General features: G+C 47.8%; 1 protein-coding gene across 2 annotated transcripts; it reads left to right on the forward strand.

Moving 5' to 3' along the window:
• The first annotated feature begins 3,541 nt into the window (after nt 1–3,541).
• CBX6 (chromobox 6) lies at nt 3,542–23,713 on the forward strand. 2 transcript variants are annotated; one of them, XM_090043012.1, is made up of 5 exons: nt 3,542–3,654; nt 3,738–3,781; nt 3,963–4,028; nt 4,255–4,321; nt 14,999–23,713. In XM_090043012.1, exons 1-5 carry the CDS (start codon nt 3,586–3,588, stop codon nt 15,965–15,967), a joined length of 1,215 nt encoding a protein of 404 aa, XP_089899138.1. In that variant the 5' UTR covers nt 3,542–3,585; the 3' UTR covers nt 15,968–23,713. The 2 variants fall into 2 exon arrangements, with proteins under 2 accessions (XP_089899138.1, XP_089899139.1); XM_090043013.1 differs by having other exon boundaries at nt 15,053–23,713.
• The last annotated feature ends 1,108 nt before the right edge of the window (nt 23,714–24,821 follow it).

Genomic DNA, 24,821 nt, shown 5'->3' on the forward strand with positions numbered 1-24,821 from the left:
TCACAATGGAACAATGAATGTAGACATTCTAAAGTGAATTGTTGAATAAATGTAATGAATGTACCTATTAAATATGAACAGTAAAAAATACTGAACATACCACAACGTGCAAGGTCCAAAGCTACAGCAAGTCAAGTCAAAATTGTAAAACAAACACAATATTAAAAGCCATGTTTCCTCGCACCCCCAGTTAAAAATCTGTCAATCTGCCCGTGTATGGTGGAGATTGCCTATGAAAAATCTTCATCTTCATGCACTGCTGGAGTGGGTGTTCTGTCACAGGACATGGAGGAATTGGAATGAAAGGGTAACAGGGCACACCTAGGTTGTGGCACACTCCTTAAGCAGAAAGCCACTGTGTTTTCATATCATCCACTATGGCTATTGCTAAGAGATTCTAGCCATTTCCCTGTTCTTTTCCTCCTCTTTTCAGGAATCTTTCCCTCTTCCCATCTTGGCTGGTGGTGAGGGTTAACCAAGTACAGGGAGAGAACAGTAAGCATGAGAGAAGGGGAAAGTTGAACAGGACTCAAACTTCTGTGGTGTTTGTGGATTTGTATATGTAAAGTGGCAGTGTTCTCCAGCACAGCTGCTCTTTTAAATATGGGTCTGGGAGATATTAAGAGCCCAAGTGGGAATGAAAGCAGACTGACATGGCAGCATCCTAATGCTACCTGAACTAAATTTAAACAACACAAACTCCTTTATTAAAACATTCAGTTTAGAACTCTGCCTGTGATTCAGGTGGATCCTCTAGCTGTGATCTGGGAGGAATTCTGGGGCTGAGAGATGTCTGCCTTAGGATTCACTAGACTGATGAGATCCTGAATTCTAAAACTGATCTCCTCCTGGCCTGCAATCTTGTCAACCTTGGTGGAGGATGGGGAGAGCATTAGCAGCAAAAAAAATGTGATGATTGAATAGTGGGGCCTCCAGGAAGTACAATGCCTTATAGTAGCTTTAGACCAGTTTTGCTTACCCTCCTGCCCGTGGGCCAAAGCTGGCCTGGGTCTATGTCATCTGGCCTGGGGGACTCCCCATGGGTCTGGAAATGTGGTGGCAAGGGAATGGTGGCAGTGTTAATTGCTATAGCTTCCAGAGCTGTGGCAATTAACATTGCCCTCTGCTCCCCTGCCCCAGATTTCCAGACCAGATGCCAAAGCCCCATGTACCAGATTGTGCCAGCACATGGGGTTGCTTTGCAACCAGATCTGGTGCACAGGGCCAGGGCAACGTGCGGCAATGGACCCACTGACCAGTCCTTCATGCCCCCGCAACTCTGGATTGGGTTTGTGGGACTGGCCCCATGCCACTTGTCTGGCCTGTGAAGCCAGAAGGTTGAGCAACACTGTTTTAGACCAGCAGGGACCAACCTTTTTGGCAGGTATGCCATAGATTAGCTCTGCACCCTCCCCAAGTGCCACTCCAATCCTCTTCCCTTGCCTGATCTGCTGCTCTGCTTTCTGCTCCCTGCTCACTCTATTCTGTTTCCTTCCCCATGATCACTGCCTGCTCTGCTTTCTGTCCTTTCTGCTATGCGCCTCTTGTCCCACCCTCGATCTCCTGCCTGCCATGCAGAGAGGCACTCCATGCCACTTGGCCACCCCTGCTTTAGCCCACGAAAGCTCTCCCAGAGGTTCTGTCACTGTCCTTCCCACTCTTGTAACCCAGTAGGAGCTCCTTTTCCTTGGTGCTGCAGTAATGTGGCTTCCTCCTCCAGAAATGGGTTTGAGGCTCTCCTCTGCCTAAGTATCTCTCATTCTCCCTGAAAACTACCCTAAGCACCAGGTGGTAGGTACTGTTGGGGGCACACTTAACCCTTTCAGACAAAGCTGTTCCACTTTAATTTAAAAAAAGTAAAGATTGAATGGGCCAGAAAGAGCAAGTGTAAAAGTAGGAATGACCCTGGCTAGTGCAGAGGGCACTTACATTGCCAGGGAGTCCTGGCTTCTAGTCCATGCTCCAGGGAGTGTTCATGTGCATTACCTAAGGACTGTTTCATGCAAAACACACTGGTAATTTTTGGGACAGAGTTTGTAACCCAGGATTCCCTTGTCCCAGGGAGTGCCCTACCCTCAGTGCAAATATCAGACTCATTCTTGCAGATTCTGTGTCATTAGTGTCAGAGATGCCAGGCTGGAAGGAACCTCCAGAGGTCATCTAGTCTGACCTGCCTGAGGTAGGATCATCTCTACCCAAACCATCCCATAATCTAAACTCTGTGCAAGACTGCCATCAGCCCCGACACAACACAGACCTAACACCCTAACCTGCCACAGGTAAATCAGGGGAACCACAGAGGCTAACATCCTGCTTTTATAAAATGTGCTCAATATGGTTGACAGGTTTTGTTATGTTTTAATACTGCCAATTCCTATTTGACACTGCTGGGTCCATCTTAGGACTTACGTGTACGCACCTAACAGCGCTGGCACCTGCACAGGCTCTCAAGGCCCCCCCCCCCCCCCCCAGGTGCCACGGCCCCAGCTGAGACTCCCTGAACTATGCAAAAGCAGGTGTGTGGAGCAAACGAGCAGGCTGTGGAACAGTCCTTGCCCCATCGGGTGGCTTTAGACAAGCCACAGTCTGGTTGCTCACTGATGTCTGACAGGTGCATGACACCCAGCTGGGGCGACCCCAGAGCAGCAGAGGTGAAGAGCCAGGCCGGCTGGGGGGTGGGCAAGAGCCAACCACACAGGTGCCTCCACTCTGCTGTGGGGTAAGTCCTGCTGCCTCTCTGGAGCCCCCCATAGAAAATGAGGGCTGGAAGTGACCTCTGGGGGCATCTAGTCCAACCCCCTGCTCCAAGCAGGACTGTTCCCAACTATCTCAACCCAGCCAAAGCTTTGTCTACCAGGTCTTAAGAACCTCCATGGACAGAGATTGCATCGCCTCTCTGGGCAATGGTCCCAGTGCTTTACCACCCTCCTCGTGAGAAAGTCTGTCCTAATATCCAACCTAAACCTCCCCTGCTACAACTTGAGCCCATTGCTCCTTGTTCTGCCACTGCTGAGAACAGTCCCAGCTCCATCCCCTTTGGATCCCCCCTTAGGGGACCCGCAGACTGCCACCCAGTCCCCCTCGGTTTTCTTTTCTGCAGACTAAATCAGCCCCCCCCCCAAGCCACGTGCCCCAGCCCCGGAGCCATTTTCCTTGCCCTCCTCTGGCCTCTCCCCAACTTATCCCCATCGCTTCAGCAGCAGGGCACAGGCCTGTAGCGCCCTCACTCTGCCTCCACCCCCCGGGGCCACAAGGGACAAGAGGCCTGAAGCCCCCAGGCCCGTTGCACTGTAAGGCACAAGAAAGCACCCCCCCCCCCCAGAGGGGGCACCTTCCCCGCGGCCCCTTTAAGAGCCGGCGCCTGCGCCCTCCCCGCTCTTGCCCTAGCAACCGCCCCCGGGGAGGCCCTAGTAACGGCGCGAGACAGGCCAGGCGGGGGAGGTCACGTGGCCCACGGCCGCAGAGCCTGCGCGCGCCAGTGTAGCGCTACGAGCGGCGGCGGCGGAGCTCTGCGAAGGGGGCGGGCGGGCGGGAGGGAGGGAGTATTATGGGCTGTGGGAGCCGCCGCGGCTGCTGCTGAGCAAGATGGAGCTGTCTGCAGTGGGGGAGCGGGTCTTCGCGGCCGAGTCCATCATCAAGCGGCGGATCCGCAAGGTGAGCCGGGGCGCGGCGGGGCCGCTGCGGCGCTCGCCCCTCGCCCGCCCGCCTCCAACCTCCCTCCTCTCCTGTCTCCGCAGGGGCGCATCGAGTACCTGGTGAAATGGAAAGGCTGGGCCATCAAGTGAGTGATCGCCGGCTCCTGCTCCCCCGGCCCCCTTGGAGCAGGGCTAGCCTTGACACCCCCCTCCCCCGCCGATGTTGCCCCAGGGTTGCATTTTTTTTTTTTTTTTTTTTATCCTCTGTGTTAATCTGTGCGTGTGCACATGTGTTTCCCTCTCTCCACCCCCACCCCCCCCGGGCAGGTACAGCACTTGGGAACCCGAAGAGAACATCCTGGACTCCCGGCTCATTGCAGCGTTTGAGCAAAAGTGAGTTGAGCAGCCTCTAGGGAAGGGAGCAGTCTAGGGAGCAGTCTTGGCCGGTGGGGTAGGAAGCAGTGTGGCGGGAGGTTTACCTAGTTGGGAAGGAAGGAGGGAGGTGGTATCCAAACTAAAAAAGGGCCCTGTGACTTTTATGTATTGATCTATTTATTTTAATTCCCCCCCCTGCTTCTGGGGAAAAACTTTTGATGTCTCCATATTTGGCTCCCTAAAGGGAACGGGAGCGGGAGCTGTATGGGCCCAAGAAGAGAGGACCCAAGCCTAAAACTTTCCTGCTGAAGGTAACTATATTTAAATAACTTAGGCCCGCTTAGACGCATTAAAAAATCTCACTGACTCTGGGCCGTAACTCTTAAATGCCTTCTGGGTGCCTAACTCTAGGGCCCCCAGTGCAATGCAGTAAAAGACTGGGGGGGGGGGTGAATATGTTGGGAGGGAACGTGAATGCAGATATGTCCTGGGAGTATGAATCTTTTTGGCCAGTCTTCTCCCCCTCTCTTCCTCGGACTGATGAGGATTGGTCCTCCCTGCTCCCTATGGCTGGGCTCTCAGTCTTTCAGCCCTTTGCATGTCTGTGAAAACCTAGCAGTGCATTTTAGCAGTCACAGGAATTTCTGTTTTAAATGTATGGCTGGGGTCCTGCTGCTGCTGCCTCTGCTGAAACATGCCTGTGGTTTAGGCGGCTCTGGGTGCCATAGTTACCTATAGGGTTCACTGCTTGTTCTGAAAGTCCCAGAACGGTCCCACCTTCTAATGGGATGACAGCTAAAGTCTCCAGTTCCTTCCCCCTGGCAGTGGTATTGTCATAACAGCTTCATGCACAGATGTGGGTTTTATTTAACTAGGCAGATTAAAAAGGCAAAGGAAACCCCTTCCTTTCCCATGTTTTGGCAGTGACTCAAGTTAGAGAATTCTCCTGTGAATTGCTGCTATCAGCCATGTTTTGCTTGACGCACATTGCAATGCTCCCCCTCCACCCTCCAACTCCAATCCTGTATGGCAAGGGAGGGCCAGGAGCATCTCGCTGAGTGGCAGGTACAGTTCAGGGAATGACCACGGGCATCAGGAATTCCTTAGTCTGGATCTTAAGAGGTGCCCAGAAACTTTGGGCCTGGTCACTTTAACAGTGCATCCATCCACTCATCCTTTCTCAAACACAGTGGTTCTGGCCAAGCCTCTTAAAACCTTGGGTCTGTCTCCCTTTCTGTAAAACAGGGTTAATAATTTCTTTCCCTGCCTCTTCAGGTTGCTGAGGGGCTTCCTTAGCTACTGTTTGTATAAGGCTTTGAGGGTGTGAGCTGCCAAGTCTGAACATACAAAATGATTCTCCAGGAGAATTGCTCCCCTCCTACCTGTTCGAGAGGGCCATAGAAATGTTTGAAAATGTGGGTCTTCTGGGATGCTCTGGTTTAAAACAAGAATGGGGAACTCAGTTAAGATATGTTGGCAATCAAAATCTGTCCACTCCCACCAGCCTTACCTATATTGTTGCTAACCCATTATTACAGACAGCAAATAGAAAAAGCCTGTTTTCTGTTCTCTACTGCACTGACGTGCGTTACTGTTTACTTGGTGAAACTGAACTAGTCTGGTTTCTTTCTCTGATTCTCCTATGAATTAGAGGCTTCCCTTGTTTCATTTTTCCAATAATGGAAAGTTTAAGGGGATGCCGTCACCTTAAAAATAGCACTTCCACCTGTTTTTGTTGTTGTTGTTGTTGTTTTTAAAACTGTTACAAGTAACACTTGAAATCTTCAAGAGTGATTAGAGGGAAAACACTTCTCTGTTTTTGTTTACATTATGCATCTGACATTGCACTGTATAATCAGTTCCACTAGTTTCCCTGAATAATCAATCCATTTCCTCCTTTCTTTGTGTAGTTCTTTTGCCTGTCAGCACAGGACTGGGGCATTGAATTAAAGTAACTTAAAAATGTATAACAGTGAGCTTGCTCCTGAGAATTTACAATTCTAAATGAAGTTTGCAAGTGTAGTATAAGGAACTACCTGAATTTAGGCAGTGTTTTATTAAGCAACTTGATTGGAGTTCAAGTTAATGGGGAGTCATTAATGTTTCCAAAAGGAAAATACAACTTTAAAACCCTTAATTTGGCGCCTCAGCACATTGACAGTAAACTTCAAATGGTGTCTTGATTTGCCCTAAAGCTCCTCAGCTCCTTGAATGTTACTGATAACCCCCAGTGAATTATAGCTGGGTTGACGCTCTAGAAAGGAGGGTGAAGTGTGGAAAAAGAAATTGTCATGGGAAGGTCACTGGCCTCTGGAGGGGGAGAAAGTGGGGGAGGGGAAACGCTAAGTAGGGTGGGAATATTTGTCAGGTCCACTTACTCTTCAGTAGACAGCTCCCTCTGGGAAACCAGCCTGGTGAGGCTGTATTGGTGACTTGCCTTTGTGGCTGGCTTCTGCAACTACTGATCCAACCCTAAAAATAACACCTGAGGCCAGGCAGTGAGAAGTAACTCTATCTCAGCTAGTCCCAGCTGAACTTGTTCAAACTCTGTCCAGGCAAACTACTTTCAGTGTGGTTATGAGTAGAAAAGCCACTAAAATGAGACCTTTTGTCTTTTTTTTCTTTTTCTTTTTCTTTTTGGCTCCTTGTATGTATTTGAGGTATCTGCCTGCTTGACAAAGCCAAGCTTTTGGCATCTGTTCTTCCTGCAGAACCAGTGCCATTACAGGAGACGGTGCTGGGTTCTATTCCGTCTCGCGCATCATTAACAATGTTGTCAGTTCTTTTGATTGCAGAATCTCTTGCCAATGAGAATTTCAGAAGCTGGGGAAGAAATTTGACTCCTGGATCCCAGAGGGAGTCTGCAGAGCTGGCACTTAGAACAATATTCTTTTTGATTTGTAAATCGAACAGATTAGAACTGGAAGGCATGACGTTTAAATACAGAACCAAGCCATGACTGTTGTTAGACTAGCCGGCATTCTAAATGAATGACCTAGTATGTAATGTTTCTGGCTAGTGTTTTGAAATAAGCTCATGCATAAAGTGAGGCTTCTAAATCCATGCTTAAGAATCTGAATAAGTGGTTTGGCTTGAAACTCAGGTTACTTGTTTGGATGATTTACTATGGATTTGGGGCAAGACTTACAAAAGTATTAGGTGTCTAAAGAGAATAGACACCTAGTGGGGGCTTTCAGAAGTTTCCAAGCAGGCTAATTGATGGGAATTAGGCACCCAACTTGTTTGGTTACTTTTGTTTGTTTTGGTATATTGTCCCCAGGGTCACTTAATGCCTTTCTGTCTTACCATTCAGGGTGCCATGAGGAATGGGCAGATGCATCTTTTAGCCACTTTAAAAAGGGATGGGGAGCTGCTCTTCTGATATAGTTTTTTAAGTCTGCGTGATCCTGGACAAATTTGAGGAGTTTAGTCAACTTTGATCCTCAATGAAAGAGAGTTAAAATTGCAGCACTATGATTTTGTGGAAGCACAAGTATAGTCAGGGGGAGGGGACAGCTTCTATCCTTATCCTTTGATATTGATACAGTTATTTGTCTGTATTGTAGGTGCTTACCTCAGGGATACAGTTGACCAATGGGGTCTTAAATTGACAAGCCCGGGGAAGGAGAAATATTGACTTTATTCCCCGACTATGAGGGTAGGGGGGAACTTTCCTGTGATTGAGCTCAAGATCAGAGGAAACACTTACTTAGTGGGAATGATCATACTGCATGGTCAGCAACATGGTGAGATATACCTAGGGGAAACGCTTGTCTGGGGAATGGATGACACAGGGCAGTTCCTTTCAACCCTGCTTGTCTGTGCAGGTTTTATAAGCATTTATACCAGTGGTTCTCAATCTTTTTGGACTCAAGGCACCCTTCGCTGGATTCAGGGCACCCTCTGTAACATCTGTGAACTGAGTGGCACCTAATATCAAAAACTACATTAGTGCTTACCACTTTGCAGAGGGGCCAGGCTGTGGGGGTAGGGATTATTCGGGCAGGGATAAGCCTGACCCTGTTATCTCCTTATCTCTTCATGCCTTGTGGCGCCTCAGGGTTCCCCAGTACCCTGGTTGAGAATCATTGGTTTATATTTATAGGCAGGAAAAACCAGTGAGTTTCAGATTAGGTCAAAATGGAAACTCCTGCAGAGCTAGATGTTAACTCACCCTTGTTTCATGCTCCAAATGTCTTCCTTTCCCTGCCCTCCTGGACTGCTTTCTCTTCTCAGGCCTTCGATGTAGGGCAGTGCTGAGCTTGAGGGGCATTCCATGAGGTCAGGAAAGTACTGGTGGAAGATGTGTCCTGGTCCTCCTGCCCAGTGCCTGGCTTGCAAAATTCTGCTCTCTCTCTTTTTTTTGTTTTTTCTGGGGGTTACTCTGTAAATACTAGTGTAGAGGCTGGAGGGCAGTAATAGGGGCAAGAAGAGGACTTTGAAAGCACTTTTCATGCACCTACAAAGGAATTCCTCATTGCTGTCTGCAAGACTTAGCTTGCAGGGAGTAGCCAGCAGACTTCCTCCTCTAAAACTTTTCTATTTGCTTTTAATCTCTGCTCTCTGTTCTGTAATTTACCCCTAAGCAGTTGGAGACTGACATCTGTACCTTTGTGATAATTGCTTCCCACTCCAGTGAAGAAAGATGAGGGTTGCTTGGGATAAGTGGTGTGCTACTGCTTTCTCCATTTATGATTGCAGAGTGAAAAGGTAGAACACTATCCAGACAGGCAAAGGGGGGAAATGAAGGCTCTTAAATATTTTATTTGGAGACGGGATGGACAAAGCAAAGCAGGCATGCTGATAAATGAGGTAAAATTGTGTGAACATAGAGCTGCTGAAAAGATCTTATTTTAAAACAACTAACAGGAAAATTGGTGCATACAAGGTCATTGTTATTTCCTCCTCTTTGTTCTTGATACAAACCAGGTGAAGACGAGCAGCTTTTAAGGAACTTGACTGTGTGCACACATCTGCCTGAATTTGCTATGTGTATTTTAGAGTCCGAAGAGGATGGACTAACATTGTCTTGGTGTATCCCTGACTGCATTGATTACAAAAAAATAATAAGGAGGCACTTGTGGATAGTAATTGAAGTGGCTGCATAAAGATAATACAGGCTTCCAAAAAAGTGGGAGGGGAAAAGTGATCCTAGCAACTTCTCTACTTCAAATTAACCTTCCTCCTCTGTTCAGCAAGATTGCTAGATGTTTCCGTCTTGGTGAACACTGGTCTGTGAGGATTAAACAAAATAGGCTGCGTACAGCACTCCACATATCCTTGACTATAAGCAAGTTACGAATATGGTTCCTGCTCCAAAGAACTTGCAAGTTTTAAAGGAGGCCGAAGATGCACTGGCAGAACTGAAAATAGCAGCAGTTGTTCTCTCAGAGTGTAACAAACTCTCTCACCGCTCGTGAGCATGGTAGAAGAATAGAGCTTTCAGCAAGAAGAAGCAGGGGTGGGTTCTTTTGCCAGAGATCTGAAAGGAAAGGCAGTAACTCTGAGACATGGGGTTAGGAGGTCACCTTGTGTATAGAGGGCAGCAGGGAGATAGGCACAGAGCTGGGAGCAGGAGACGGAAACAAATGGGATAGCAAAACTCCTTCATGGGGAAGAGCGGGGAACTTTTGTGGAGGATGTCTGACAGACATGATCGCACTTTTGGTAGAATTACAGTAGCTGATGGAAAGAGCAGGAGAGTCAAGTTCTCTGGATAGTAGATAAAGCACCTGATACTAATGTGTCTTGAAACCTTACCTGAAAAAGAAATTTGAGGTGAATTGGAGTGTGCATGCTCCCTTCTTCCAGACATGTTGTCCTTTGAGTTAAACTAAGTAATGAACAACTACAATTTAATGACTTGGAAGGAATGTAAACTTGTAGCTTCTCTGTGACTAGCCTGGCAGAGGAGGGAAAGAGCATGCTAATTCCATTCCAAGCACAGGGAGGCTTTGGGAGGGCAGAGACGCACAATAAGTAGGAAGCGAGAAATAGATATAATCTGGAAAAATGCAAACCAATACCTCATGCTCTAGGTGTGAAAAGCAAAAGATTTTTGGTATCATAGCACTAAGGAACCCCAGCCATACACTCAAAACTCTACTGTACCAGGCTGAATGCAAGCACTGACTAAAAACAGCCCATCTTCCAAGAGTCTACAAACAAAATAGGAGAGAAGAGGTAATTGATTAGCTATCAACAGATGAGAGAAGCCAAGGGAGTTGTATTGGTCAGCCTGGTAGGGACAGCTATTAGCCCAGCAGCAGCCCAACAAGCAGTTGTCAAGTTTCTTGTTGGCATTAGGGCAGAAGAGCTGTAGGGAGACACTGAAAGGAGGCTTACAAGGTAGTTTGGCAGGTATTTAGGCCCTCCAACCAAATGGGGGGACAGCATGGGGGAAAGCACAAAGGTGCTTGTTGGAAAACAGCAGGTGAGTGATGGAGGCTGGCATCATCAGTCAGTGTGAAGTGACCACTCAATAGTAAAGCAGAAGGCAGGGCCAGGTGGCACCATAGAGACTAATTGATTCAGAGAGGCATGAACTTTTAGAGGTGATGGCATCTGAATTTGGTTGTCATCTATGAAACATTGTACCTCTCAGAACCAACTGGTCTCTAAGGTGTTACCCTGCCCTGCCTCCTGCCTGACTTACAGATTCTTACAGCCTTGCTTCTCTATGATTCTAAGAGGTCATCTAGTCCAACCCCCTGCCTAAGGCAGGATCATTCCTATCCAAACCATCCCATACAAATCCATAACATAACCTGGACTCATGTCGGACTCATCTGGCCCATGGAGCTGGCCCACAGACCAGATTGGACCCCCAGGCTAGCCCTGCATGCTGAATCTAGCATGTGTCCTGAGGTGGCTGGAATGAGTGCTGTGTGCAGCATGGTCTTGCTCTGGCCTCTAGGGCTGTACTGCACACAGCAGACACTCTGGGGACACATGTTGAAGTGGTCATTGGGGCGTAGTGGCCAGAGTGGGCACCGTGCAGCACAAGGAGCTCTCTGCCGCACCCCATAGGCTGCCTGGGGGTCAGTTCTAAGACCCCCAGGCAGCACTTGGGGCTGGATGAAGGGGCTCCACGGGATGGATCCAGCCAGTGGGCTGTGTCTGACACCCTAGTTTAAATCTGTCAGCAGAACTACACAGCCACAAGGCATAACTCGCTAACCTGTCCCAGGTAAAGCAGGGGAACCACAATGATCAATGTCCTGCTGCTCCAGAGGTTGTTGAAATATGCTCAAGAGATCCAAGGAAAAACTTCAGACTACCCAGCTAACTACAGTAAGATACAGATTCTGAAGGACCATGAAACTGAAGATGAAAGAAGTGCTGTGGTTGGAGTTTAACAGCAGACAGCCAATTATATATGAGATTACTGGGTTATACCAGCAAAAAAGCCAAAGGGGTACATATGGTTGTGCAGAGCAGTGGTCTCCAAACTTTTTTGATTGCACACCCCTATCAGTAAAAAATTTGTGAGCACGCACCCCCCAATATACACATTGCAATATGCTGAAAGTGAACAAACGAGTGAGGGCACCGCTGTCAACCCCTCCACATTGTGGAACTCCCACTCTTCCTTTAGATTACCTTGTGTACCGTATGTGACACGTGACCGTCTGACATATGGATGCCAGTGTCAATCCGTATATTAAGTATTAGTAAAGCTTAATTTCTTTCTTATTTTTTTTAGATAAAAAATAAATATAAATAGAAGTTCTAATATTTTCTTCCTGCACCCCAGTGGATCGTCTTGCTCACCCCCTGGGGTACATGCACCCCACTTTCGAGACCACTGGTGTAGAGTCATGTCCTGGATCAGGGGGTTTCTCTTCACACCACATCCATGTGACTGTTTTTCGACTTGGACATTCCAGTCCAAGCACCCCCACAACCTGGTAAATTGCAGCTGAAGGGAGCTTGAAGCGCAGCAGAAATGGCTGAGGGGCTAGGGCAATGTGTGAGAAAAGGGGATAGAATGGAAAGCAGGCCTTTGCTTGGTTAAGTGATGTCCGATAGGAAACTTAACCATCAGCGTGACTTGAAGGGTGAAAAATAGTGAGTAGTCATTCAGTGCATGCTGGGCTGCAAGATCTTTGGGACAGCAGCCTTGTCTAATTAGCCATTCTGTGAGGTGTGTAGGAATAATGCATGAACCTGAGAGATGAGAAACTCTAGCTGGCTCCTGGGATACTTCGCCCAACAGTGATGCCTGCTAAGGTTCATCCGTGCTAGACTTTTATTTTTCTTTTCACCTTCACCTAAGATAAATAGCTAGTATTGGCAGTGTGGGACAAACATTTGGAGAGCATCCATTCCAGCCTTTAGAAGCATGTGTTATCTAGTGTACTTTATTTGTGAGTCAGTTTAACTGAAGGTGTAAAATCTCTGGCACAAATGAGCCTTTAGAGTGCTCTCCCAGAGTGGAGTCAAATGTCACCATATTCCTAACTTCTTTACCCATGGGGGAGGGGATCATGGAAGCTGTACTTAAATTTGGGGCTGTGGTTGAAGTGCACCCAGGCAGTGGACTCTTCTGAGAGAGAATCAGGCTGGAGGTACAGGCCTTCTGGTAATGATGAGTGTTTGTTCATGCGCTTCCCTTCCTTTCCCACAATGAGGGTTTTCCAGAGGTCTGTGTGAAAGGGGAGGAGGAGTGGCAATGTGAAAAAATGGGATGGAAAGGAAGGCATGTTTTGGGGGCTGCACTTCTCTCTGTGGTCACTAGATGGTAGAAATTGCTCACTTGATTCTTAATTGACGAGATGAATGGTGGGTGTGGTGCCAAAATATCGGGTTACTTTTAGCCAAGGTTGGGTTTTGGAGGAGAGAGGTGCAAAAGAGTCTGTTTTGGGTAAAGAGATGCTGTGTTTCAGATAGGTGAAGTGTTTAATGTTAATAGACGCTATTTACAGTGCAAATCTGCTTTGAGAAGTGATGGAAATTACACTGTGGGACTCCACGTTCATTGGGTTACTATGTCTCCAGCTCAGACCTGCTCAGTTTGCAAATGCTGGCCTTTGCTAATGATCCTGCTCTGGCTCCAAGAGCTGTCCTTGCAAACAGCAGATGAAAATTCTTGTCCCTAAGGTCACCTGCCATGACTCCTAATCTGTTTGTTTGGGAGGATGACCCAAGAGCAGATCTGAGGATGGAAGGTGCCTTGCTGCACTTTTACTACCTTATCTGTTACTTGAAACAGATATTTGGTCTGCATGGGACAACCTTTGTCGGGTTGTAATAGGAACATGGGAACTGTCAAATTGAATCAGACCTAAGGTTCCACCAGGCCACAGTTGGCCAGTCTGTGCCATGGGTGCTACAAGTGGCATGGAAAGCCTCTGTGTGCAGCACTTGGCAAACCTGGGAAGGAGAAGGCAGAACAGCAGCAGACAGGGAAGGGAAAAAAAGCAGATCAGCAGCAGGGGAAGGGGATCGGAGTGGCACTCGAGTATGGGACTACTTTGTGGCAAGCCTGCTAAAAAAGTTGGCCCCTGCAGCCCTAGACCGTTCTCCTCTTTCTGACAGTGGCCAGAATCAGATGCTTCATGTAAGTGGAAGAACCCCTGCAACAAGCAGAGGTGGGATAATAAGCCCACCACGTCACCTTTCACTTGTGTGTAATGGGGAGAGACTGGCTTAAGCCCTGAAGTACAAAGTTCAGTATTCAATTCAAGATTCTTGGTAGTGTTGGGGTGATGTTGCTGCAATGATGATCCAGGAGATATGCAAAAGGCAAGAATTCTTGTGGGTGATATCTTTTATTGGACAAATTGCATGGTTGGGATAGATGGAGGCAAGCTTTTGGGTATTGTAGTAGGCCTGAGAGAGGGTACTGTGATATTTGAGAGCTTGTCTATATCTATACCAAGCATATCATTGGTCCAATAAAAAGTATCGCCCTCAAGAATTCTTGCCTCTGGAAATTCTTGATTTTTGGGGGGTTGGGGGGGGTTGGGTTTTTTTGGTTTTTTCCCCCCATAGGAACCATGAATTTGTGAACCTTGAATCTCAGATCTTTCCCCTCTTTCTAGTCTGTCAGATCACCAATGCCTCCATTACCCTTTCACAGGTTACATTTCTTCCATGGCTTCTATGGGACATTAATATCTCAGTAGTGTGGGGTAGTAGGGAATAACACTTCTGTCACCCTGCTTTTGTCTCCTCCATGAATCAAACCCAGTGAGCTGTTTATGCAGCTTTTGCTCCCTGTTTGGCAGTGCCTTTTGAATTTGCAATCCAGATCTTGGTGTTGAACTGCCTATCTCCAGATGTTTATTGGGGTGACAGGCTGCACAGTCCTCCTGGGAATCCACTGTAACTCAGCATCTTTGGCACTGGGTTCTTCTGAGCCCTTTCCCAGGCACTCCATCATTCAGGGGAGATGTCTGTTCAGTAGTCCAAAAAACAGACATTAGGAAGGCCTAAAATATAACCAACCCTCCTGCCATAAGTTCCCTCATTTGCATGTGTGCATCCCACAGCAACTGATAGTAAGCAGGCTGCAGCCCAGTCTACTCTCTTGCTCTCAGATTAGATTCCTAGGTTGTTTTCATTGTCATTGAGCAAAATGAATGTGTTGGTTTGTATTCAGCTATCAAAAATCATATAATGGTGATAGTCACTGCCTTAGCTGACATATTGGGGTTTGAACTGGGAACTTACAGAGGTAAAAGCATGAACAGCCAGAGCTTGACCTAAAAGGCCAAGGCTGTGGCAGAGAGGGGACTTTAATAGGCCTTCTGTCTGATCTACAGAAGAACACCAGTTACCTCTTACACACCAGGGAGGTATGTAACCGTAGAAGTCATGTATTTATACTCTGTGCAAGTGAGGTTGCAGCCCTTGTCTCCTGACAGGGTGTGGCTAATGTGGCCTTGGATCATCCCAAGTTGAAGAGCCCTTGACTTGTGGCTAGCTGGGTCTTGGGTGCAATTCTAACTACTCTTTTTTCCCCCCTCCCCCCACCACCGCAGGCTCGGGCCCAAGCGGAGGCCCTCCACATTGGGGATGTGCACTTCTCTGTCAAGCCTGGCTCCAGCACCTCGTCACCCAAGCTCCACTCCAGTGCTGCAGTGCACCGGCTCAAGAAGGACATCCGGAGATGCCACCGCATGTCCCGCCGCCCCCTACCCCGCCCAGACCCCCAAAACAGTGGGAGTATGGGCGGGGCAACTGGCATCCGTCCTCCAGTCTCACCTTTCTCGGAGACCGTCCGCATCATCAACCGCAAGGTGAAGCCTCGCGAGCCCAAGCGCAGCCGCATCATCCTCAACCTAAAGGTCATCGATAAGGGAGGGAAGACCACTAATGGGTCAGGGGCGCTGGCTCGGCCAAAGATCCCTTCCCGAAACCGTGTCATCGGCAAGAGTAAGAAGTTCAGTGAGAGTGTCCTCCGCTCCCAGATCCGCCACATGAAATTCGGCACCTTCTCTCTCTATAACAAGCCGTCTGCCACACCAGCCTCATCACTGGAGGGGAAGACGGAAGCAGAGGGTTCCCAAGCAGCCTCCTGTGGGTTGATCGTGGGCTCCACCCCTTACGATGCCCGCAGTTCCAGCTCCTCCGGCTGTCCCTCACCCGCTCCACATTCCTCCTCTGACCCAGATGATTCTCCCCCAAAGCTGCTTCCCGAGACCCTCAGCCCTGCCATCCCTGACTGGCGTGAGTCAGAAGTGCTTGACCTCTCCATCCCGCCCGAGTCAGCAGCCACCAGCAAGCGGTCACCCCAGGAGGGATGTGGCGGGGGCCAGACACCACCATCATCATCCCTCTCCGACCCAGAGCAAGAGGCCGGCGACTGGCGCCCCGAGATGTCCCCGTGCTCTAATGTGGTGGTCACGGATGTCACCAGCAACCTCCTGACGGTCACCATCAAGGAGTTCTGCAATGCGGAGGATTTCGAGAAGGTGGCAGCAGGTGGAGGTAGCAGCGGCAGCAAGTGAGCAGCTGGATCCCTGCGCCAGGGTGGGGGGAGGCTCTGCTGCAAGAAGTCATGGTGTGAATGGGTTGTGGTTAGTTTTCTCCTTCTCCCCCCTTCCCTCTCCCTTTTGTTTTTTTTCTTGTTCCTTCCTGCTTGGAGACTGGGGTGGGATGGGGGTGAGGGAAGCTAGAAATCTGAGGTTCCCAGATGTCACCGCTGTGAGCGGGTGGGGGTGGGAAGCTGTTGGTCCCAAGGAACATGTCAAATTAGTGTGGAGCCTTTGGGGTGGGGAGAGTGTGTGTATGTGTGTGTGTGCGTGGGTGTGTGTGTTTGGGGCAGGGAAGGATCTTCACCCCACCCTACCTGAAGGTGCTGGTGAGCTTCTGCTCTTGGTAGGGAGGGGAAGGGGCACTAAAAAGGGAGCCCATGGCAAGTACATGATCGCTTATGGTTCTTCTCCTTGTCGTCTCCTGAGGCAGCTCCTAATCTTGTCCCTTTTCTATGGTATGGATTGGCTCTCTCCTGACGTCTGGCCAATGATACCTGACATTATCAGAAAGACAGACGAGATCAGACCATAAAGCATTGTGGCCAGAACCCAATTGCAGCATGGCCCACATGGGTGTCTGCTCTTGCAGTTCATGACCCAGGCTCACTTCCTTCTTGCTCTTATGATTGGTGCTAACTTGGCAGTTGTATGGGCATTTTGAGACCACCTAGGCCCTTCCTCCTTCCTTTCTTCTGCTTCTTCCCTCCTGGATCTTCCAATATGTTCAGCCTCTTTTGGGACTGTTGCTTCCATTCTGGATCTTCCTCCTAGTGTTCATCACTTGCACTTGCTTGGGTACAGGGCATAAAGTAGCCTTCCTAAGCTTTTCCGTGGTGGAAGCGGGAGAACTGCACATCCGTCCTTCAGTCCAGGGGGAGAAATGTACATAGAGTGATGGTGCCCTGGCAGGGTGTGGCCAACAGGTCATCTTGCACAGAGCTCCACCAAATCATTTTACTATCCTTACCCTGCTGGTGGCAGGAAGGTGGTCTCCTCAGTTTGATCTGTTCGGTTGGTGCACTGGAGTGGATTCACCTCTGCCTTTCCAAGGTCTGAAATTGCCTCTACAATTGTCAACCAAAGGTGCTAAGAACCTGTTGTAAGACTTACTGGGTCTCTTACACATGTGCATGAGTGTGTGTGCATGCATATGCTTCTCCCAACTCCCTAGTTTCTTGCTGAACATGATTAAAAAAAATCTGAAATTGCCCCCCCCCTTGCACCTGGGAACAGGTGAGTGCAGCTTCCATCATTCCCCTTCCCCTCTGTGCTGTTAATTTCCAAGCCACAAAAGGACTGTACTCTGTTGTTTTGTGAACAAGCTTGGTGGTAAGATGCCCTTCTCTTGTTTTTTTCCGCTGGCGTGGTGCTGAATCTGAGGAAAGCGGAGACAAGGGGAAGAGAGGCTGACACAGTCCATCTTCATTTGTGTCCTTGTATCTGCCTTGATCCCATTATTGTGAGCGGGAGGGTATTGGGCCCTCTCATCATAGGACCCATACATTATCTTACCTTTTATATGCATGTGGGGTGGGTGGGAATGTGAGAAAGGAACTCTGTCCAGATGGCTCATCATCACCCAAAGAGCAGATTGAACTGGGTAGAGTTCACACTTTTTGCAGGTGGCCACACCAGAATTCAGGTTCTAATCTGAAATAAGTGTCCACAGGGATTTGCGTCAACTACAAGAAGTGCGAACTAAAACCAGTTTAATTCAAGCTGCATGTCAGCCATCTGAGAGATGCTTCCAGGTGCTGTTAGTCTCACCCTGTGTGCACATTATTATTTTTTTAACACACAATATTTAGCAGCTATGTTTGCAGGGGAGTGGGGAGAAGGAGTTTTTTTTTTCCCCCCCATTCATTCACCAATTCAAGGCTTCCTGTAATGTGCGTGTGTATGCGTATGTATGTGTGTATTAATATCTGCCTGTTGTCTTTGTGGGTTTTGAGTTTTTTGCATCTTTCTTTCACCTTGTGCACCCAGGATTCTCTTATTTCTTGACAGCTTATTCTTATGGCTGCAGCTTCATGGACAGGTGGCTTGGGACAGGGGAAGAATATCTATATTAGGGGAAATAGCAAGGAGACCTGTATTAAAAGGAAACGTTTTTTAGAAAATAATTATTTTATGAGGCTGCAAGATAAGAGAAACTATTTTATGGGGTAGATGCATACTGGCCAGTCACTTTTTTTAGTCGTTTGGTTACTGTTTGGCGTGTATGTGGTGGTGTTCCTGTTTTGTGGTAATGAAGTTCAGAAATGTTCAAAAAAGTCTGTGGGAGATAAAAAGGGAACTTGTAATAGGAAACTCTTGACGTGTTTTAGCCAAGAATTGTTTACTTGGCCAAATTCTTTTTTTTCCCCCTGCCCCCCGTGTCTGTTGCTCGGTGTTCTCGGATAGTTTCCAAACTGAAGGGTTTTCGCCTTCCTCTGGAGTGATGAATCACAGGATTGTCCATTAGGAGCTGCAGGTGGGTCTGTTGTAGGGAACCTCTATGAGGACCAGACAGTTGGTGACCCTTCTCTCTGCAGTTGGGAGGTGAGGGGGCTACTTGGCTTTGGAAGAACTTGCATCCTAGATCCATTTTGTATTGGAAAGAAGTATGATCCAGTCAGCAGAAGTAGCTAGACCACTTTTGGGTGATGTCCCTACCTTGGGTGGGTTATCTGCAGGGACTGAACCTCTGGATCTAAAAGCATGAGCCTCTCTACTGCTTGAATTAAGGACCACCTCTGAGTGCAGTAGGACCCTCAAGCTTTGTGTAGTCCATTTACCAGAGACTGATGAAGATTTATGCTGGTATAAAAGTGGCTTTATACTCACCTTTGTGAATTTTTCTCCCCACTCTTAACCGGGAGATAGAAAGGAAGGTCCCACCCATGTCCTTTAGGAAGGGCATGGGATCAGACAAGGGGTTTATTCAAAAGGATTCCCCCCCCCCAAAAAAAAAAACAAACAAACAGGGAAGCATTCTCTGTGTCTGTGCCATGTATGTTCTCTTGTTGTGTTTTTAGAGGAGATTTTATGATGGAGTGGAAAAAAGTGAAATGATTAGTTTTGCAAAAAAGAGAAAAGTTTAAAAAAATGACATTTCTACAGGGAGAGAGAGTTTTAAAATGAATAATAAATGCAGTGATTGCACAAACTGTAGTGGTATTAGATGGTCCTTAGAGAAGAGAGTATTTTGTAGTATTAAAGTGTTTGTGTGTCTGGGATGGTCTTTGGCTCACTTAAACTGGAGAAGGATGTTAAGGGTAAGCAGCAATTTCTGATCCGAAGTGGCAAGTCACATTTTGGAGGAACCCTGGATATTTACCCTTCTCTTTGCCACTTCCCCAAACCTTGGAGTGACCTCCATCCAGCAACCTTACCAGACCTAACCCCCCTCCCCTATCCACTCCTCTCCACAGATAAGATGGAGACTGAACTGTTGCCCCATCCCTTCCTGGGTGCAAGGGTGCCAAAGTTGTAGCAGAAGTGGTAAATCCTGTTCTGGCAGAGTCCAGGTGAGGCTGATGGCATGGAAACGGTCTGTTGACTTTCTCTGCATGCAGGTTGTGTCACTGAGACATTCAGGCTAGCTTGCACCTTCCTTGCCAAATAACCACTGCAGGCAGGAGTAGAATAAAGGCAGCCCAACTCCCCTCCTAGTCTCTTAGTCCCTGCCATGTAAGGCAATGGCATTTTACATATGGAAGGTTGGAGGTTTTTAAGACCAAGTTAGACAAAGCCTTGGCTGGGATGATCTAGTTGGGGCTCGTTCTCCTTTGAGCAGGGGGTTGGATTAGATGACCTCCTGAGATCCCTTCCAGCCCTCATTTTCTATGATTCTAAGTTGTCACCCCAGCAGTGAAAGAGCAGAGTCCCATCTGAGTTGGTGTCCCATCTCTGGCAGTGGCCAATGCCAGATCTTCAGAGGAAAGCGAAAACCCCTGTGTGTACTTGAAGTTTCAGACAGCTGGGGAGTGCCCTTTCCTTGGGAGTGCTGGGGTTCACAGGATGTGGTGGGGACAAAGAGTGACATGGGGTGGGCTGTTTCCAAGAGCAGGGCTGTATTCTGTTGGTGGGGTGCTTTTTCACTGTCTCTTGAAGTGAAAGAGGCTGCTGTTGCCATCGCACCTCATGTCTGCTGCGTGGTGGTCACCAGATCTGTGGGGGTGACCGTAAGAAAGAAGACAACCAAACATTGGCCTCTGAATGTAACAAAAGTGAGTGGATGGAGGTCATCTGGCAAAATGTTTTGTTCTGTTTTTTCCCTTGTCGGGGTCTCTCCTGTGCATTCTGGGTAAAAACAAACCAACCAACCAAACAAAACTACTTCCCTTGTCTGGGCTGGTCTTGGGAACTCACTTTCTGTTCTTCTCCGTGCCCCCTGAGCTCTGCTAGTGCTCTTCCCTCATGACCTGCAGCTTTCATACTGAACAAACATACGTGCCAGGGGTGGGTAAAATGTGGCCTGCTGGGTCATTTTTTCTGGCCCATGGGGCCCCTAAAAATTCAGAAAATTAATATTTATCTCTCCTTGGCTGCCTGCCATGCGGCCATTGATGGCTTGCCAAAACTCAGTAAGCAGCCCTCTGTCCAAAATAATTACCCATTCCTGGTATATGCCAATCTCCTGCCTTTGCCCAGTACTCCACTCTAGACTGATTGGAGTTGGGATAGTTCCATGAAGCTGGCAAGGATGCATTGCCTTTTCCAGGGGTGGGAGGATGTACATAGGCACTGTGGACTCCGGAAGGTGGTTCTGGTTTCTAATCCTGGGTGAACCACTGATTCTCTTTGTATTTTCAGGGGTGAGGGGAGTTTCTTTGTCTCCCAGTGCTTTAGTTCCACATGTACCAACACCCCTTACCCCCCAAGCTGAGGGGGAAGGTCAGACCCTCCCTCTGTTATCAAATAGGTGTTGAGCTGAGTCTTCCTGGGGAATGAAATCCCCTTCCTGGCCCCTGCTTTTAGGGGAAGTTTCAGCAGCTTTGCAATATTTCCAACAGCTGGTTTAATCCCCTTCCCAGGTGCTGTCCTTCTGGGAGTGGAGAGGCACCCTAAAGAACACACTGAGGTGTAGCACTGGTCGGGGGCATGGAAGCATTTTTTCCCTCACTCCTGCCCTTCTGGCCACCTTGGTAACTGTGGCACTGGGGGGGGAAGGAGGGTAATGAAACCATTGGGGGAGACCCTTCTTCCCAAGTGGTGTGAAATTCTAGTTGTGTAGAGGGGGCATGTGCAGGGAGGTGTGACAAGCCTAAGATGGGGGAGTGGGTTTATGCTTGCTGGCCTGTCCAGACCCCCTCTTCCCCCCTGCCCCACTTGCCTTTTATCCCAAGGCCTTGCACTTCTTGCCTGGCGTACCCTGTACTCCAATATTGCTTGCTTTGCTGCATATTTCAATTCTGCCCAATAATCGTGCAAGAGCTGGGATCTTATTTACTTTTTTATATAAAAATATATATAAATATTAAAGAATCCCCCACATAACCCGTCCCAGTCCTTGTACTGAAGGCAGCATGGTCCAGAGGGTTGATCTTGGGGCTGGGAACTAGGTGCTGCTGGGTTCTTTTCATTTGATTTGCTGTGGCCTTGTCCCAGCTGGTTCACTGCCCTATGTCTCCATTTCTTGTACTCTGCCATGGGGAGAGAGCATCCTCCTCATTTGTACAGAGCTATCCAGGTGCCAGATATTGCTTCAGAAAAGCCCCTTGTTTGACCTCAACTCATTTTGTTGCTGCTCTGGTGTTGAACACGGCAGTATTTGGGGCTTTCCCCCAAACATACATTTTGGGGGAGGGGAGAACCTACCACCACCACTTTCACCATTGTTGCCCAGAACTGGCCTACATCTCATCTGTGTCTTGGCAGCTCCTACTTGTCTTCCTCCATCTATGGCAAAGCAGTAGGTCTGACACAGTCTATTATGCTCTGGGATTTGTATGTTGGCTAAGATGTGCCAGCCTTACTGGCTTTTAAAGAAGACTGGGGATTCAATGACTTCCCCCAGCTCTTTTAAAATGTCTCCATCAAGGTACAAAGTGGAGATACCAGTTATCTCCATGGTTGTAACCCGGGCAGTCCTGTCCCTCCCATCTTCTGTGTAGCACAAGATGGAAACCGTACAGGATTGTGTAGAAGTGTGGAGCTGAATCTGAGGCAGGCTTTGCACCTTAATGGTACACATTATCCACCCTTATGAGGACATTCTGCTCTCACGTCCTAAGGGCTAGAGAGTGGGAATCTGTCTGGGAAACTGCAGAGGCAGTCCCAGCAATGGGTGGAGTGGAGCAAGGAGCCCCCTGGTTAGTGTGAAATGAGTGGGGAAAAGGAAAAACAACGACATGAGAAAATCAATAAGAATAATTGGTGTGGTGCCATCTTAAATGTTGGTGGTGGTGGTGGTGGTGGATGTCTTGAAGTATCAAATTCGGGGAGGGCACTGGTGGCTGCTAAACAGATTCAGGGTTAGTCCCCTGGGGAGACAACACTTCAGGAGGAACTGATTCCGCAAAGTGTGCATGCTTGAATCAATTCGTCTTTAGTAAAAGCACTTAAAGTATGTCCTAGACTTTAAGAAGTCTGTCATTTATATGTCAAAATGCTTCACAGAATCGGAGCCTTGCCAGTTGTTGTTTTAAGAATCAGAGTGAAAAACATGACCACGGTCTTTGTGCTTCCTTCAGCAAGGACAGAGGAAATAGCTGGGTCAGCATGTATCTGGAGTAGCCCTGATGCTTCTGACACTAGGGGAAGGTAAGGGAGGGGTTGGCCTATGTCCTTGTTGGAGGAAGGAGCAAGAGCTAGTCTCTAAATTCAAGTTTTTAAACATAATTTTAAAAAATGTACTGACCTCTACATTTTGGAGATAAGCTACTTGAGACATCCCTACCTTGTTTCCCTGCCCTTGAATCCCCTCCCTTTATGGCAGATTTTTTCATCAGAAATGTTTTTTTGTTGGTTTGTTACCTTCTGCATAGAAAATTGCAAGGTGCTGGTGGGGAAATCAGGGTTTCCCCTGTTTGCCTTTTCCTTCCCATCTCCTGGTGCCAGGCTTTGGCTCCGATCCTGCAGACTTATGCACACAGTTTCAGCATCCAAGTACTCATGGATCTCTGTGGTACTTGGCTGCTTTGGGTTAAGCATGTGCTTGTGTCCTGGCAAACTCTTTTATCGCGGATTTGTGTAATGGTGACAGTCCTAACGCAATCCAGTTGTCTTTTCCCCTCACTTGGCACAGAATGGAGGTGGTGACTTTTTTTTTAATTTAAAATAAGCCTAAATATGTATCTTGTAATTTTTTTTAATTTTGAAAATGCATTTAATTAAAATCATGCCCAGATAAATTGTATATCTATATATATATCTATATATATATATATATATATATATATTATTTTTTGTCTTGCAATTTTCATTTTTAAATAGAGTGTTTGCATTTTTTTTGTTTTTGTTTTTAAATCCAGTTCCCAGCTGGCTAAACTCTGTCTGGAGTGGATGAATGGGAAGCATAGTCTGCGGGGGGGAAGTGATAGGATCATCCCTCCCATTAGCGTTTCCAACGGAGAATGGGTTTGCTCCGGGTCTGGGGTAGGAGGTTGTGCTAATTACACTTGTATTCTTGTACATTTTGTTCTTTCTGCTGCTCTTGAATATTGTATCAATGCCAGAAATGGGGAATTAAAAGAGGAAAAAAACCCCCCCAATAAATTGTTACATTCCAAAGTCTCTTGTCTGCCTTGAGTGGTCGTGATCTCAGTTATATATGGAACTGATGTCTTCATTTATTGATCAAATCTGTCAAGGGAAGGAATGGTGGTAGCCCCACTGCCTAAGGGAATTACAACTGCTTTGGCCCAAGTATGAGGGAACACACTGCAGGGAATAACTTCTGAGTGGCTCTGAGTGTCGCTTTAATTAAAGCACCTGCAGCATCATGTGTATTCAGCATCCTGTGCTTCAAAATGGCAGCAGGGGTTCTTTAAAGCTCATTCAGCAAGCTTTAGTTATACCCTCACCCTCCACCATTTTGAAGTGTGGGGTCACTGACTGCATGACACAATCTCCTAGAGGGTACCAAAGCACTCATCACCTCTCCTTCACATCTAGCTTGTACCCTATGGATTGCCATAACTTGGTTCACACATGTGACAACATCTTCCCCCATTCCTTTGTCTTTTGTCAGTGTGCCAGAAGTAAGAAAGCAAGGAAGAACTGCCCTGCATAAGGGGAGAGTTTTCTTCCCTGGCAACCCTTCTCTTTGGGGCTCCTCCAATGGCATTCCTTTCATCAGGTGGCCAAAAGTTTGGGCTTAGTGGGCAGCCATGTGCTCTGTACCTCAGCCCCCAATTTCCTACACCAGTGAGTCCCCCTTGACTTTGAGCATAACTGGAGCCAATGGCTCAAGGGAAGGGTTTGGTACACAAAGCCTAAGTCCTTGAATCATCCAGGTCCCTATGATTCAGGGCTGCGCTGGAGCTAGTGACCCTAAAAAGAAAGTTTCCAGCACCTACCATGTTTCACACAAGAAGGTCCATCATAGGGAAACAACCTAGGCGATAGCTGTCTATCACAACAGCTGAACTTTTTAGCTCTCTGCTCCTACAACCACCAGCACCTCACCAACCTGTTCCCTCTTTCAGGCTGCTTTTCCTGATGGTTAGTGGTTAGGTAGATGGTGATCTCCCCACTTTACTTCCTTGTTCCTTTTGCCTTCCATCCCATTCTGGCTCTTCAGAAAGGGTAAAGGGACCCTGGGGGGAGGGGGCATCTATGGAGGTAGTATATAAGGAGCAGCTTCCCCTTTGCAGTAGGGCAAAGCCTAATAAGGCACTCA

This window comes from Crocodylus siamensis, chromosome 4, assembly GCF_052110815.1.
Source record: "Crocodylus siamensis isolate JL-2025a chromosome 4, ASM5211081v1, whole genome shotgun sequence".
NCBI classification, from domain to species: Eukaryota; Metazoa; Chordata; order Crocodylia; family Crocodylidae; genus Crocodylus; species Crocodylus siamensis.